Here is a 16,198-nt window from a genome sequence, read left to right on the forward strand (position 1 = left end):
CTAACCTGATCACATACTTCCCTGCGAGTTCCTGAGGCTAGCTGCAGAAGAAAGAACCCTTCCCGGAACCTTCACCTTCACTGAGGATTTCTCCTCCCGCCTTAGCCCTCTGCTGATGTTACCTCTCCAGGCCAGTCTGGTCTCCCACACTGCTCACTGCCCCACCCCAAGCCCCATTTACATCGAGTTGGGCTATGGGTATTAACTACAGAGGCAAAGAGGAAGGAAAATGCAAATAAAAGAAGAGCAACCCCATCCTATGCTATCCACCACCCTCCACCGCTCCCTCTGAACTGAAGAGAACGGAGAGAGGTGGAGGGGAAGGAAGTGAGGACAAGCATGTCACCATGTACCTCCCTCCCATCCTCGATCTCTGGTCGTCCCCTCTACTCCCACCACACTTAATGCCCACCTTCCCAGCCCCACACTGCCTCTCACTTCATCTGCCCACCTGCTCCCTGTCCTGCTCTCCACCTGGAAAGTCCTCGCTGCTGTCCTCCTTCCTAAGCCCCACCCTTTTCTGCCTCCCTACCCAACGCTCAGCCACACATTAAACCTGCTCCTGACCGTGTGGATTTTCACCTTGGTCAGGATGCAGCCAGGATGTTAATCTCCAAAAGCAAAGTTATCTCCTTAGAAAGGTACTATTTCCTCAAAGATAAACCCTATGCCAGATATGCACGGGGTAGGGGAGAGCTGTGAGAGATAATATACCAACGATTATAGCAGTAAGCCCACAACGTGGTAGAAATTAATGGTGGACTTTATCCCCGATTCATGAGTTAATTGGAGTTAGTAATCAGAAAGCGAAGTTCAAAAGTGATTCTGAAATTACCAGTTAAAAAACTTGCCTAATCAAAATTCACTTTACTATATAAGAATCTTATTCGTTTCTACAAAATGCACTCCTCCTTACCTATCCATCATTTGACTTTTCTCCAGCTTGCATTTTCTGCCTCATTTTAGTAGCTCACTTTCTTGTTTCCTGATGTATAGTATTAGCATAGAATTTCTATGCTTAAGGAACTGTGAGCCTTGATTCAACAACTAGGGCATAGTCCCAGGACCCCAAGTTTGGACTTATGTGCTTTCCAATGATGCAGTGAAAAGACAGTGCTGTATAAGAGTCATAAAGGGATGAATTTTTGTATCTATAAAATAAAGAAGTGCATTAAATGACCTTCAACTCAAAATCTGATGTTCCAGATAGCACGCCTGGCAACCTAATGATCTTTCCTATCACTGCAACTATGAGACGATTCTTTCTGACTTCTAAATAACTGAATTAGAAATGAGCCTCAGAGCACAAAAACTTAAATGTTGAAGCTGTCAGTATAGAAGAATGTCAACTAGATGAATTTTTTTCTTTAGGTTTTCTGTCTTCTGTAGCTTTTTAGTCTTCTACACATGAATATTCATTTGAATTAACAAAATCACTTGTCATAGAAAAGCACCTCATAGTATCACTCAAAATGACTTTGTTCAGTGCCTGGGAGAGGTAATGTTTTTTGCAATTCTATTTTTTCATGAAAGATTCCACTTCAGCAGTCTCTCCCCCTTGACGCCCAGAGGCTGTGATCTCAGAGGCGGCCCCTCACGCTAAAGAACAATGCAGGCCCATTCGAAACGCCCATGTCACCTCTGAATACATCAAGAGACCAGGATTCATTCCATCTTTTGTTTCTCTTGCTAAAATACAAATGTGCGCCTCACCTTTTTCTCCTCGCTTCTTCTTTGTTCTATCAATGTGGTCCTTGAGTTGAATGCGGACCTGTCGCTCATTAGGTTGGTCTCGTATAAATGGATGCTTCATCAGTTGTTCTGTCGCTGGTCGCTGGCTGTGATTCTTTACCAAGCAGCTCTCAATAAATGACTGGAATTTTTTTGACCTGTCAAACAAAAGAGATGAATTCACAGATAAAATGACAATCCAAGGAAAAACAAACTTGTTAATGTATTTTCTGAAAAGCTAGAATTTTTTTTTAAAAGGTCCACTTGTCCAACATAGAAATCCACCAACCACAAATAGGTCTGGCACTATACTAGGTACAGTGGGGTTCAAGGCATCATCACCATCAACACACAATGGAGGGAACATGGTAGTAACAGACATGAAAGCATTTTTGCACTGTTTATACACAATGTCACACAGAAGACCAAAAAGAATCGGGGAAGAAAAAGACCTCCATAGGACTCACATCTGGAAGGGCTGCTGGACTAGGGAGCTCAGGGGTGGGCCTAAAAGAATCAGGAGAAAACTGCTCTGGGGAAAGGACAGTTGAGGTGTGCGGGCAATCAGTGGAAAACCGAAGCTACAATGAGAATGCTGTATGGCAGGGGCCATCGAGACGGGCTGCTTAAATGAGCCAGAAAATGCAAGCTGAAGAAAAGTAAAACCAAGACGAATGGGTAAGGGGGTGAGCATTTTGTAGAATGAGCGAGATTCTTCTATGGTAAAATGAGCTTTGATGAGGCAAATTTTTAAAGGGTAATTTCAGAATCACTTTTGAACTTTGCTCTCCAATGAATAACAACAGGATGTATGTGGATCTTTGCCATTAACTCAAGGACTCGGAAATTTAACTTTAAAGGACTAAGTTCACACTCGGAAGCAAATTTATCTCCCTCTCGATAGGCAATATTTCCTCAAAGATAAACCCTATTCCAGAGACTCAGAGGGGCAGGGAGAGCTGTGAGAGATACCATACCCAGGATTATGGCAGCAAGTCCACAATGTGATGCAAATTAATGGTGGACTTTAGCTATGATTCATGCATATTCTTACTGAAAGTTCCAAGAAATTGTTCAGAGTCATAAACAATTAAGCTAATGACAGCATGTTTTTCGAAGGCACTCCAGGGAGACGTTGAAACCCTGGTCACCCTTCCCAACCTGCCCAGAGCAGATCAGTTTTGTGCTCTCTGTCCCCCTCCTGTGGTGTACTATGTAGTTACAGGAGTGAATACCCAGAGCAAGTCTTTTCCAAGCTTTCCCCCAGGCCCCGTATCTATATACATATGTATGGTCTGCAGGCCTGAGAGGTAGCCTTTCCACAAACAACACAATGGGAAGAATGTTCTTCAACATTCAAACTTGAGAAGGTACTTGTATATGCACCACTCTCTATTTCTGCCCATGTCAATGCAGTTTTTCATTTTATTCCATGTTTTTAAAGTGCTGAATTGTTGGTATTTTTTCTTCCCTAAGTTTCAAAGCTGTGTTCAAGCTTTTAAAATATTTTACATAGAAGTAAGGGTCACCTACTGTGCTTGAGGTCACCCCAGGATTAATCAGGATTGGCCACACTGTGGACTAGAAATAGAAACAACAGGATGGACACTCCATGTGCTTCCCTATTAAGTCCCTCAAACCATATCCCTGATTTTTGCACACTGGAAATTCTCAGCAGTGTCAGGATGCTCCCAAATCATCTTCATGTCATGAGTATACTATCTGCTCTACGTGTTTGATGAATGAATGAATGAATGCATGCGTGGATGAAAGTTCTGGGCAAGAGCTGTCATGTGGCTCCCCTCAAATCTGTGCTTTTGAGGGACAGAGAGGGGGGTTTGGAGAGTAGATATTATTTTCTTTCTCAGGTCAATCAAATAAATATGTAGAGCCATAAATATAATATCATCTAAGGAGAGACCTTACAAGAAAAACAGAATGAGGCAATGGACTCTCCTACGGAATGAACTGAAGAGAATGAGGTTACCCTGCAAACAGAAATAGACAAGCTCCACACAATGCTTTTCTAGGTAGGAAAATCAGTATGAAAAAGATGAAAACAAAAACAAATTAAGACAGAAGCTATTAAATATTCACAAGGAATGCAAATGCCAATTCTCTTTTTTCTGGCTGGCAACTAGAGGGAAGTGCTCATTTTTTTTTATATAAAGTGCTCAACTATTAATTAGAGGATGATAAATAAAAGAAATCACATCTAACTTAAAAATGAGATCCAGACTCAATAGCCTGAATTTTCCATTCCCTGTTACTGACATCTAAAAAAACCCAGGGAAATGTCCAGATCTCTAGGATGGAACAGTGTTCAAGGGTTAATAAAATCAGTGATCAAACAGAGCTGTCTTTCCAGTCTTCCTCCTGCTGAAAGAGAACCTCAAGAGAAATTCAAGAGAATAACTTTGGGCCCAGATGTGCAGAACTATACAGTGGGTAATGTATCCCATAGGTAATGTATTCCTCTTCAAATGGTACCGTTTGAGGAGAAAATTATGCTTACTTAAGTCTTCAAAGGATTCATCGTCTCTTATTTAAGTTAGTGTGACCAAAAAATCAATATGCTTAATTACACGCTTAATTAAAAGTGAAAACACTTCACCTATGTTGAATATTACGTGACTGTTTTCTGAGTGTTCTAACAGGTTCAAAGGACATGTATATAACTACATGGCTCGAATCTCTAATGGTAATTTAGTTCTATTTCTTTAAAAATAAAACCCTAAGGTTAGTAATACTAATTTCCAAGGGTTGGCACGGAGACATAAATGCTAATGACTGGTGCTTCTAGTCTGAGGGCACTAATTCTACTACTGGTGCCACCAAACATTTTATATCCACAGATTTATCCTCTTTATACACTAAATTGTGTTAGGAGAATTCAAAATGCCTGAAAGATTGTTACATTAACCATCATGATCAGTTGGGCTAAAAGTTTTTGGTAATCATAAGACTCCCTTAGTGCAATCTGACCTTTAAAATCTGCATTGGCCCTACCTTCTTTCTCTGCTTTGGGCTCCATCATTTACTAATTGTGTGACTGTGGACAAATCACTTAACTTCTCTGTGCCTCAGTTTGCCTGGCTGCAAATGAGGATTTTTTTAGTACTTATCTCAAAGGAATGTTGGTGATGATAAATGAGTTAATTCATGTAAAATACTTAGAAAAGTGCCTGGTATCACAAATGCCATATATGTGTTTATCATTATTAGTATTACTGTGACTATGATGACAATGTCCCAGCAAACTCTGACCATCCCCAGGCTTAAGGAACAGAGGATCTGCTTTTAGGACAGGGGTACAGAAATTTGAAGTTGTTTATTCCCCGTTTCTGTTGAATCGAGTGAATAAAGTATTTTTTAAGTGTTGGATAGATTAGCAGTGAGAGTTGACAGGGCTGTTATTTTCAAAGGAGACTGTGCAAAAAAGGCTTATTTTAAAAGTTTGTATAGTAGTTTTTGTTTTTATTTTAATAAAGTTCAAAGTCACACTACTACTAGCAAATTTAGTCTATTTTAAGTATTTTCTATATTTGCTTTGTCCTATCATTATTTTTAGAACACATATATACACACATAAGAGCTTTGTCACATCTCAAAACAAAAGAACCTGACAACTCAGAAAGAACCAGAACTGATGCTTCACAAAATAACAGGAGTGGCTGCAAGCTCTGGAGTACATGCAGGGCCTGGGGTTCCCGGCCGGCTCTCCCAGTGAGGAGACTGGGACTCTGCCTGGACAGGCCACTCAGCCTCGCTGGGCCTCCAAGTCTGCATTTGGGGCACAAGTGGTTTGGACCAGGGAATCTTGTATCTATTAATAGAAGAAGTTATATTTTTCTAATGATCTCAACTGAGTGCTGCTTTGCCTGTGTGGGCTCTTTAAATTTAGAGGGCATGTGAAAGGCACAAGACTGACCATTTTCTTAGAGGAATGAAGTCATCCCTGTCCATCTCCAGAAACCCTTGGAGGGAAGCTATGACCCTGAGTATACTTGTGAGGGCAGGTGAGCGTGGATGAGTGGGGCGGGAAGGGAAGGGAAGAGAACATCTTTGGAAGGAGCTGGTTTACCCATGCACCCACACAGAGGAGACAGGAGGAGCAAACAGTCCCAGCCTTACTGGGCACTTGCTGGTGATGACATGGAGGCAGAGAGTGAGAGCATCCTTGGTTTCCTCTGATTCAACTGCGGTTATGATCCTCCCAGACCTCTTTACTAAGTGGCTGCACTGCCTGAGTATTCAGTAATGCCCTAACCTCCTGCCTCCCTCATCACACTGATGGGGGAAGGAAGAGCCAGGCTCCTGTCAGTGGTGGGGTTTCCCTTCCTTCCATGACAACAGGGGGAAGAGAGGTGCTACTGCCTTTATTTCTCTAATCTTAAAGGTACAAGGAAAATAAATGTTCACGCTAAGAGACCAGTATATACCTGGTATGTTGTAACTAGATAATGCAGAAAATGACCCTCACTTGAATGCTTATAAGGGAAAGAGTTCATGGCCCCGTCTCTGCAATGGCACCTCCCTTTGGTCATGTGTTGATATACACACTGGGAACAGCGCACTTGCCCTGATAACTTATTTAGAGAAAGAACAGCTGGAAATAAACGAACGTTTTGGAGTTTTGTTTCTTTTGGTCGGGGTGGGGGATACGGTTGGAGTCTTCTCCTTTAAAAGAAAGAAAAAAAAGAAAATGTTTCATTTCCTCCCAAGCCTTAGAGTCTATTAAAGCAGACTCTAACTTATTTTAAATCACCTTGGACCTGGTCTTTTATGATAACATACTCTAAGTACTTAAATATTTTCACTTAAGAAGTGGAGTTGTACTGCAGAGAAATAGGAGCTGTATCAAGTGTTGGCATCCTGCGCCCAGGGGCCGCACGATCACCTTCACAGAGGCTGGGATCTAAGTGAGAAAGCGCCCATCAGTAACAGGGCTTTTGTTTCCCCCACTCACTCCCTAGCGATCGGGTTACTCACTCCCTAGCTATCCCTGTGTGACACTATGGGGCTCACGCTCCTGAACAGCCTTCCTCGAGGGTCAGGGAAGGGGGCGCAGGGTGGCAAGAGGCGATGGAACTGGCCTGGCCTCCCCGCTCCTGTACTTCTCCAACTCCCTTCAGCATTAGCAGAATTAGTTCTCATTGTCAAAGGTTTGCAGCAGAAAAATCAGCCTGCGTTGTCCCAAAAGTCTGTATTTCTCAAACAAGGTCAGGGCAGAGTTGATATTTTTTGAGCCTGGTCATGGAAACCGATGGGGTAGTGCGCGGGCTGTCCGCTCACTTTCTGTGGGGCCAGGCGGGTCCTACAAAGGGCTGGTGTAGACCATGGTTCTGATGGAAATAAGGCAAGTGTCAGAACCAGCTGACACCCACTTCTGAGTTGGGGAGGGTCCTTTTAAGGACAACCTCTTGTCCTAAAAGGGAGCAGTAGCTACTCAGCAGGGCAGTATTGCTGCATCTTTGCAAGAAAAAAAAAAAAGGCCAGAAATCTAAAGTCATGCTCTGTCACTAGATTTTTAACTGCTGACAGTTAATACACATATTTTTAAGACAGGGTGTGTGGCCACATAGTGCCAGTCAAATAAAACACATGTGTGGACAGATTGTCTTTCTCTGTGGAAGATCTCAAAATACCTGTTCAGCAAAAGTGAAGGGAGAGGAGGAACAGGGTAAGTAAAGCCCACTGTATACAGCAGGCGCCCTGGAGAGGCTTGGCACAAAGGACATACAGAAATCTAGCAGAAGGCTTTGTGGTGTCACTGTCGCCTCCACTGTCCCCAGGAGTCTGATCCAAGGAGAAGAGAGGCAGCAGGCCCGGGGTGCTGTGTGACCACGTGCTAGCCGTGCCCAATGGGAGGCTGTTGCTGGGGAGAGAATGGTCGTCTCTTCCCACAGGGACCCTCCGGAGAGGAAGGAGGAGCAGGGAAGGCTCTGCCTCCCTGTTACCAATAGCAACTCTTGCTCTCTCCCCTTGCAGGCCTCAGAACTGCCTTCTCTTCTGGCTGTCTCCTTCCCTCTCTGTGCAGTGTGCCTTTCTCCTGTTCCTCCCAGGCTGCGGTGTCATCGCCAGATGACTGGCAGTAGCTAAGACTGCTCTGTGCGTGGTGGAGAGTGAACCTGTGGGAGGCCGCGTGGGAAACGTGAGCGCCCCAGTCAAGGGGCCTGGTCTGATCATGGGATATGGACGGAGGCAGAAGGGTCTTGTCCCTTCATGGTCTCACTGCCCTGGATTTGTCTATAGAAAAGGAGAGAAGCTCACAGTGGTGCAGGAACTGGCTCCAGTGCACGAGGAATCAGAGATTCAAGAACGTATTAGGGAGGATACACCATTTCCATAGCAGGAAATGAGCAAGCAATGAATTATAGAATAAGATACAAAGGTCTCAGTATTAGTACACAATAAAGTCAAAAGTCCAACATGTGGCTTGACCTATAGAACTCTGTTCCCCAAGCTTCAGTCAGTCATTTACTATCAACACAATTTGTGCCACACCTATTAATAATACCACTCATACCAGTATTCATGTAGTAGTTTGCTTTAAATTCTCAACTTTTAATGTGAATAAGCTTATTTAAAGGAAAGGTTATGTGGTAGCCCAAAATAAGAAGCTGGTATCTGCTGCCATAAAGAGAAAACAACAGAAAAAGAAAAAAAAAAAACAAAAAAAAAACTACAAATGCTCATGTACGTGCTGGAGAAATCATTTCAAATACTACCAGGTGCATTTATGCACTTAGGGTATTATTGTACTGAGGAAAAGAAGAGAAGTCAGCCAATCTAACAGGCTGACTCTCTAAACTATCACACTCTCTGATAAGATATTCTGTGCTGCCAGGAAAGATATCACTTGGGGTTATAAATCAAAGAGCGTCCATGTTATTACTTGGGCTCCACTACCCATTTTAGCTAATAGCTTCCTACCTTGAAGGTGTGGGGATGAAGACTTGCTGTACAAATAGCAGGTGCTCAATATGTACTTAAAGATGAATGACAGCAAGTGGGAAGTCATTCACCAAGTCTCAGTATATATTAGTCTCATCCTGTCAGCAGGACCTAGGGATTTGAGCTAATCCAAAAGAGAATCACAGGAAAACCTCACCCTTAGATCTGCAGAACACTGACGACCAAACTCACCACTTCTTAGACTTCAGCCGAGGCGCTGGATTCCGGGGGATGAGGAAGAGGGCTCTCATCGGGTGCATGTCACAGAGAGCTGCAAGAGAGCAAAACAAAGGCCAGCTCCAGTCAGGAGGCCAAACCCAGGCCAAGCCCGTCGTGGCTGTGCAGAAGCTGCTGCCAAGTGTCTGAGGTCACACATGACCAGTGAGCATGGAGTCAGACGACCCAACGCTTCCACTCTGGCAAGCATCTAAAAGAGCCAATGTCTACTTAGAGGTGTCTCATAAAACACAACACATTTCGAATTGATATTGTTAACATTTCTAGTGAATATACTTTTACTTCATATTTAAGGAAACTAAACTAAAGGATCAGAAACCAGTCACCTTTGCTGTAAATAATCGTTCAAAGTAAACCACATCAGATGACAACCACAATGGAGATGGTTATTTCTAATTAGTAAAAGCTTGAGCCATAAAATTAAAAAATTTGATAAATCCACAGTCTATTTTCTAATCACTGAAGGCTCATCCAAACACAATGCTATCTACGTAGATTCTTGAAGTCCAAAGCGCTAACCCAAAACACCATTCTCTCTGTTTCCAGATATCCCGAAGGGCTTTTCAGGTTTCATCAGGGGTTTCCTTTTGTTTTGATTTTAAATTCACTGGCCCCATGAAGATCAGAGGATTAAGTCAAACAGAGTTCGGTAGAAAAACAAAGTTATAAAAATATCTCCACTTATAAACATGACATTATCATTTACAGTGAAAGCATTCATACATTTTTATTTTAATCAAAATATTTTATTGTTTTACTTTCCAAACATCTGGGAGAATTTTTTCTTTGTACCTAGAATAAGAATACGTGCTTCTTTAAAAGCCAAAGGATTCTGTGGGTAGAAGTTTATTTTTAGCCCCATTTACCACTCATTAAGAATGATAATACGGTTTTAAGACTGCACTATATTATTTTTCTGATTCATACCTGCCTATTAGCATTGTCAATGAGGGCAATTTTGTCAACAAACTCTCCAAATCAATCATGCTGCAGATGAAATCCACCAACTCCAGACTGAGAAATAAGAAAACTATGACAACCTGAAGGTGAAAGTCATGAGTATAAGGACCTGTCATGCAGATAAAGGGACCGTTTTGGTCCTGGTCCTTTGAGAAGCAGAAGCCAAGGTGGTATTAATAATTCAAGGATATTACCGGGGAAAATTCCTGTGTGACTAGAAATAGGAAGGGGCCCAGGCAGGGAGGGAAGAGTCATCAGATTGCTATGCAAGTCTGACCCTGAGTGCAGGGGGCAGGGAGAAGGTAGGCGGAAGTGTCCTAACCCATCCTTCAGTCCAACGCAGGTTCAGAAAGTCACAGGGGATTGCTTGAGTGAAAGTTGCCTGCAAAGGAATCCTGTGTCTTCCAGGAAAGGGTCTGCCTCAGTATCCCTGCCGTGCTTGGTTGTGATGAGGAGTGGCTCTAGGGAGGTGTAGCCTCGGTGCCATTGCTGCAGCCAGGGCCTCAGCCAGTCCCACTTCCTGTAGGGGACTCTGTGAGCGGATGTTCACGACCACCACAGAGCCGACGGAGACGCCTGGCAGTGCCAGTGCTCCAGATCTCAAAAAACTTGAGAGTCTCAACATTGCCAGAGCCCTGGCCGCTCTGTCTCTAATAATAGCAGGGAATCTAAAATCCTGAACTTCAGTATTTTAAGAGGATTGATAGCAACTGAGTACAGTGTTTGCATAACCTACGCATTGAAAATCAGCTTTCAATGTTCATACATCGGAGTTTATAGTGTTGTGAGTTTGGTCAGTTTTATGTTAGGTGAAGAGCAGTTCAAGAACAAACTACACACTGAGTCTGTAAAACAGACAAGACTCCCCAAAGTTTGCTTTCTTTTGCTTTCCTTTTTTCTCATAAAAACAAGATTCTCACACAGCTCTGAAATGAATGGATTCCTGGTTGATTTAAGATGGCTCTGCTTTCTAAATACACCAGCTCGAATGCATGCAGGGCTTGGTGTAGTGGAAGTAAAGCAACTGCAGCTCCTGGCAAGGAAACTGCAGCCCCCACAGAGAGGACCAGCAACAGACTGCACCCCAGAGGAAGGTACTTACGGGGAGCACCTTCTGCCATCTCGATAGCGGTGATTCCCAAAGACCACAAGTCACTCTGAAAAAGAAGGAAGGCGCAGATGCATGCATAAATTCAATCAACAAAGGACAACTTGGTTAAGCCTGGTAATTGCTTCAGAACTGCCTGTGGGAAAGTCATTCAGTTGTCTGTTTACAAACCTATTTCTCCCACTAAGCTTTAAAAAAGAAATAGCCTCATTCACTTTTCATTGACAATACCATTCATGGTGCCTGACACATGGTAAGTTTTCAATAAATGTATGAAAAATGAATATATGGTTTTGAAAGTTAATTCATCACTGAAATTTATCAGTCAACTGAGGCATATAAAACTGCTGCTATATGTTATACTATCATTGAACTACACTTGTCACATAATAAACTTCACATATTTAAAGTGTACCATTCGGTGAGGTATGACATGACATATACATATTCCTATGAACCTGTCATCACAATCAAGATGGTAAACATATCTATCACCCCCAAAAGATCCCATTTGCCCTTTGTGGTCCCTCCTTCCTGTCCCCAACCCTGCTCCCCTGTCCCTAGGTGACTACTGATCTGCTTTCTGGCACTATGGATTAGTCTGCATCTTCCAAAGTTTTATAACATATAACATATGACCTTTTGTGTTCAGTTTCTTTCACTTAGCATGTTTTTGAGGTCCATCTGCATTGCAGCATGTATCAGTACTTCACTCCTTTTCGTTGCTGTGTAGTATTCCATTCTATGGACATACCAGAGTTTGTTTTTACATCCATTGGTCAATGGATGTTTGGATTGTTTCCAGCTTAGGCTATTACATGTAAAGCTGCTGCAGTCATTGGTATACAAATATTTGGGTACATGCTTTCGTTCCTTTTAAGTAAATAGCTAGGGGTAAAATGGCTGGATCATATAGTAGGTCTTATTTATATTCAGTTGTTTTTAACCTACAGAAACAGCAATTTTGTATGGTTCAGCCTAGTAAGATGAGGACAGGGACACCTTCTCATGGTGGTGTTCACTGACGTATCTCAGGTGCTTAGAACAGGGTTGGGCACAGTAGGAGGTGCTCAATATATTTGTTGAATGGATGAACAAATATCTTCTATCTTGTAAATGGACTAATATGTAAAATAGAGATCCTTATACGCTTGTACTCTTTCTTATGCTCAGACTGACTTTTATTCTCAGATCAGAATTTTCTAGGCCAATGCCTCCACTTCCACCTGTACAATCTCCATCTCTAACAATATGCTTTTCCCACACTCTGTGTCAATGACTCAGTTGTCTCTAAATATTGCATGGGGGCGGGCAAAGCAACAGATGGAAAACCAGGTTAGGAAACCCCCAAAAGATGCTTGCTGTTTCAGTTTCCCAGTAGATTGGTAAGAAAACCTAATATCAAATTTGGTTCAATGGCCTACATCCTGATATAGACGCTCACTCTCCTCTCCTTTCAAATGCCTCTTGCATTTTGTACATTATTTGAAATTCTCACCTGTAACCTCACTCAGATTAGACAGATCAAAGTTAAGTTTTCCCTGCTATTCCCATAAAACTAATGTCAAGGTCACATGAAGAAGAGAGGCAACTGGAAGAGAATTATGAAACTCAAGCTGAGTCATTCCCTAGAACTAAATTTCTCAGTATCCTGTGAGTGACACTCAGGCCTGCTCAGGGTCTGGGCAGAGGCCCGCACAATGTGGAGGGGGCTTTCTAGGGGGTCTAGCTTCTTCCTAAAGTGCAATCTGCCTTACAGCAGGAGGCTGGGGCACATGCTAACCTCACACTAGGACCAAAGCGGGATACTTCAAATGTTGCCAGTTCTCAGTTTAACTGGGAATAATGACGCACCTTCACAATGCACTGTCCTCATAAGCCAAGTAACTTCTCTGCATGCCTCAAGAAGGCAACTCTTGTCCTTACTCTGTTATGTTTGAAGACGTATTCAAAGGTTTTCATTAAACATGCCCAACCCAATGTTTGCATAGCCCAACAAGTGACTGCAGCTTCCCACCGCTCTTGGCCCTGTTTAGGGAGCTCATCTCCAGAGCCGATGGCAAAGGCTCAGCCACCTACCCGAGGTTGGCTCAGGAGCAGGAACTGCAATAATGAAAACCCAGCTCTGCTGTACCTGGGGTTTTATGGTTGATAGACAAAGACACTTGTTTGGGAACATGACAAAAACACCATGTCACTCCCTGTGTAGGAGGCATTAAACAGGAAACACAGTGAAAATAGTCTGGAAGTGATGGGGGGGGGCCTCAAAAGGTCCCTGTCTTATTTTGATAAGACCGTCCTAGTCCAGGCTTTGGTAGTTCTATCACCATTTTCCCAGGACGCCCAGGAACTGAGTGTTTTTGCAGTGTGAAATGAGGCACAAGTGTGAAGGAAGTGTCTGGGCTCTATGCCCCTAACTGCCACAGCAGGGTCAAAGGTCAATGGCCTTCCAACCCAGGAAGCTTTGAACTGATTTGAAAATCAATAAATTGCAAAGGAAACAATGGCACTGGGGTAAGAAGAACTCAAGGCCCGATCTCAGGTGGGGGAATAAAATGCTCAGAAGTCCCAGGCACACTTCGGCCTTTGGGTCTTTGCTCTAGCTGTCCTCTCTGCCTGCAGCGCCCCCACAACCATGTGCTGGCTGACTCCCTCCCTCCGTAACGTCTTTGCTCAACTCCTGTGCTCTCACTGCGGACCACTGGACCCTCCCCAGCACTGCTGTCCCTCTTCCTCTTTCCCACATTTGTCCCCCACAGAAGTGACCATATGTCTACTCATCACCAATTGACTGTGTTTTGTTTATTGTTTGTGCCCCTTGCCTCCAACACACACACACACACACACACACACACACACGAATACAAGGGCCACAGGCAGGGGATTTTGTTTGTTGATTGATGTATTCCAAGTACATAGAACAGTGCCTGGCATATAGTAGACCATTAATAAATGATTTTTGAATGAATGACAAATAAAAGATACATGAGAGAAAGTAGCAAAACCTAAGTGTTCTAGGGCTGGTAGAGTCCTTACAGATCTAGTCCAACCGTTCATTTCACAGACAAGGGAAAGTGACTTACCCACGATCATAGAGCAACCCAGGTTTTAAACAGAGCTGGGTCTCATGCCTCCCAGGCCAGTTCTTTTTTAGCTATCATCATAATGTAGGGACTTGAGTATTCACCTTGTTCTTTCTTATCAGGGGCTCAAAAGATAATTACTCCAGATTCCTACTTTGTCTCCCGGTGACTGAAGGTGATAGCAATTCAATGAAGGTACTGAGATTCAGTGAGCCATCCCAGCACCATGCTACAAAATTGGCCTGAATTTTCTAGAGGGATTGGTAGAAAGAGAACAGGCTTTTAAATCAGACAGATCTGGATTTAAATCCAGGTTCCTAAATTAGCTACATGCAGAATGCTGCTCACAGCTTAGCTTTCTCAACTGCACAACGGGGGTACTGTGATATGCATGTATTCAGCAGGTACGCTACCTGCCACACCCTGGAGCTCAGGAATATTAATTTCCCTTTCCTCTATTGTTAGGTGAGACTACCTTTGCCTGCCCAATTTAGTCTTCTATGATTTCCCTCCATCTGGTTGTAGCAGGTACTGTTTATTGACTAACCCAACAAGTATTTTCAACCCTCATTTTTTTTACCGTCTCCATTTCAGAGTATAGAATAGCTACACTTGCATATCCTGATGCCTCTATAGCTAAGGATCTTAGTTAGGGATGTGCTCTGACTAAAAATATGATATCTGGGGCTACAGCATCCATCTTGAAACCATGAGGCAATAAACCAACAAATTAATGATGACAAGGCAGAAAGCTAGAAGCCTGGGTTTCTGAAGACATCAAAAAGTCTTGGGACGCCTGCCTCTAGATATCTAGTGATGTGAGAAACACAAGTACAGCCCAAAGCATTCCTAAGTGATAATATATATGCAGCAATAATTTGAGGAAGCATATTTTGACAGTAAGGAAATGCAGAGGTCTCACTTCAGGAAGTGGGAAGGGTCAGTGAAGAGATGTTTCCTTTATTTAGTACACATCATCTCAGAACCCCTCTTTGGCAGCCTTCCCTCAATCCCCCCAAACACTCTTTTCAAACCAAAGGTCACACCATCACAACTACCTGTGCATCCTCTGTCAAGTCACATGACTGGGAAGATTCTGCTGCTTCCTTAAACCTTCATTTGATAGCATCATTAGGATTTTTTTTTTTTTGCTGGCGTTCTTCTGTTTTTCAAAAGGAACATTTATATTCCTGTCCATATATACCCAAAGCTGCTTGTAGGCTATGCTTAACTGCCCATGCTAGAAAGCCATAAATGTTCTTGATGGGCCTTGTTTAAGCCTTTGGATACATTAACAAGTCCCAAAGACACTTCAGAACTTAAAGACAGAAGAAAATGCTCCAATTACAACTGGCAAGACAGATCACAGGAGATGAGAAAGGGAAGAGGGAGGAACAAGATGAGGAGAGAGTCAGGGAGAGATAAGTCTCCTTCATGGCCATGGTGTGACTCATTTTGGCAGGAGCTGGGTCATTCATTATTCCAGAGGTGCTGTGCAGCCTGGCCTGCACCATGATTAACAGCCCAGGCCTGTATGCATTACAAACAGAACAGAGACAAATTCTAGTGCCTCTGAGAAAGCAGAGGCAAGACACACCACGGCTGGTGGGATGGAGGGTGGGGACAGCTGGCACACAAGCAACTTGCTTAGCACAAGAGAACATTCCTTCTGGACTGGGCTGTCCAACATGGCAAAGAAAAGCAGCACTCCCAGATGGCCAAACCAGCAACACAAGGAAAGAGAGGAGTGTGGCTCAGGAAAAGAGCCCCCAAATGCACCGCGAGGCAGAGGGAGTGTATGCCATGCAGCCAGACAGAGCAGGGCTGGACTCTCAGCTCTGACACAGCTAGCTTGACTAGGAGTAAGCTACTTAACAGCTCTGAGCTCATTTTATCAGCTGTAACATGAAAAGAACACATACCTTGCAGGGTTGGTCTGAGAATTTAATAAGACAATACATGCAAAATGCCTAACATACAATGCAGTGCACATAGTGGGTATTTAAGGCAGGTGCAGACAGACCCTTAGAACCAGTTATCATCAGCGGGCAGTTCAACCAGCAAACCCAAGTCAAGTAAGATGACAATGAGCTCTGGTACTCAATGGTACTCCAAGAAGTCA

At 43.2% G+C, this 16,198-nt stretch overlaps 1 protein-coding gene across 6 annotated transcripts in view; it reads right to left on the reverse strand.

Annotated features, from left to right (window-relative positions):
* TNIK (TRAF2 and NCK interacting kinase) overlaps window positions 1-16,198 on the reverse strand; it is a 357,185-nt gene that overhangs the window by 93,968 nt on the left and 247,019 nt on the right. For all 6 annotated transcript variants that reach the window (XM_045539660.1, XM_045539658.1, XM_045539657.1 and 3 more), the window contains exons 8-10: window positions 10,988-11,042; window positions 8,881-8,959; window positions 1,714-1,889 (exon numbers count right to left, since the gene is read on the reverse strand). In XM_045539660.1, coding sequence (XP_045395616.1) covers window positions 1,714-1,889; window positions 8,881-8,959; window positions 10,988-11,042 — 310 coding nt within the window. The remainder of the gene's footprint in view (window positions 1-1,713; window positions 1,890-8,880; window positions 8,960-10,987; window positions 11,043-16,198) is intronic.

Source organism: Lemur catta, chromosome 1 (genome assembly GCF_020740605.2).
Source record: "Lemur catta isolate mLemCat1 chromosome 1, mLemCat1.pri, whole genome shotgun sequence".
NCBI classification, from domain to species: domain Eukaryota; kingdom Metazoa; phylum Chordata; class Mammalia; order Primates; family Lemuridae; genus Lemur; species Lemur catta.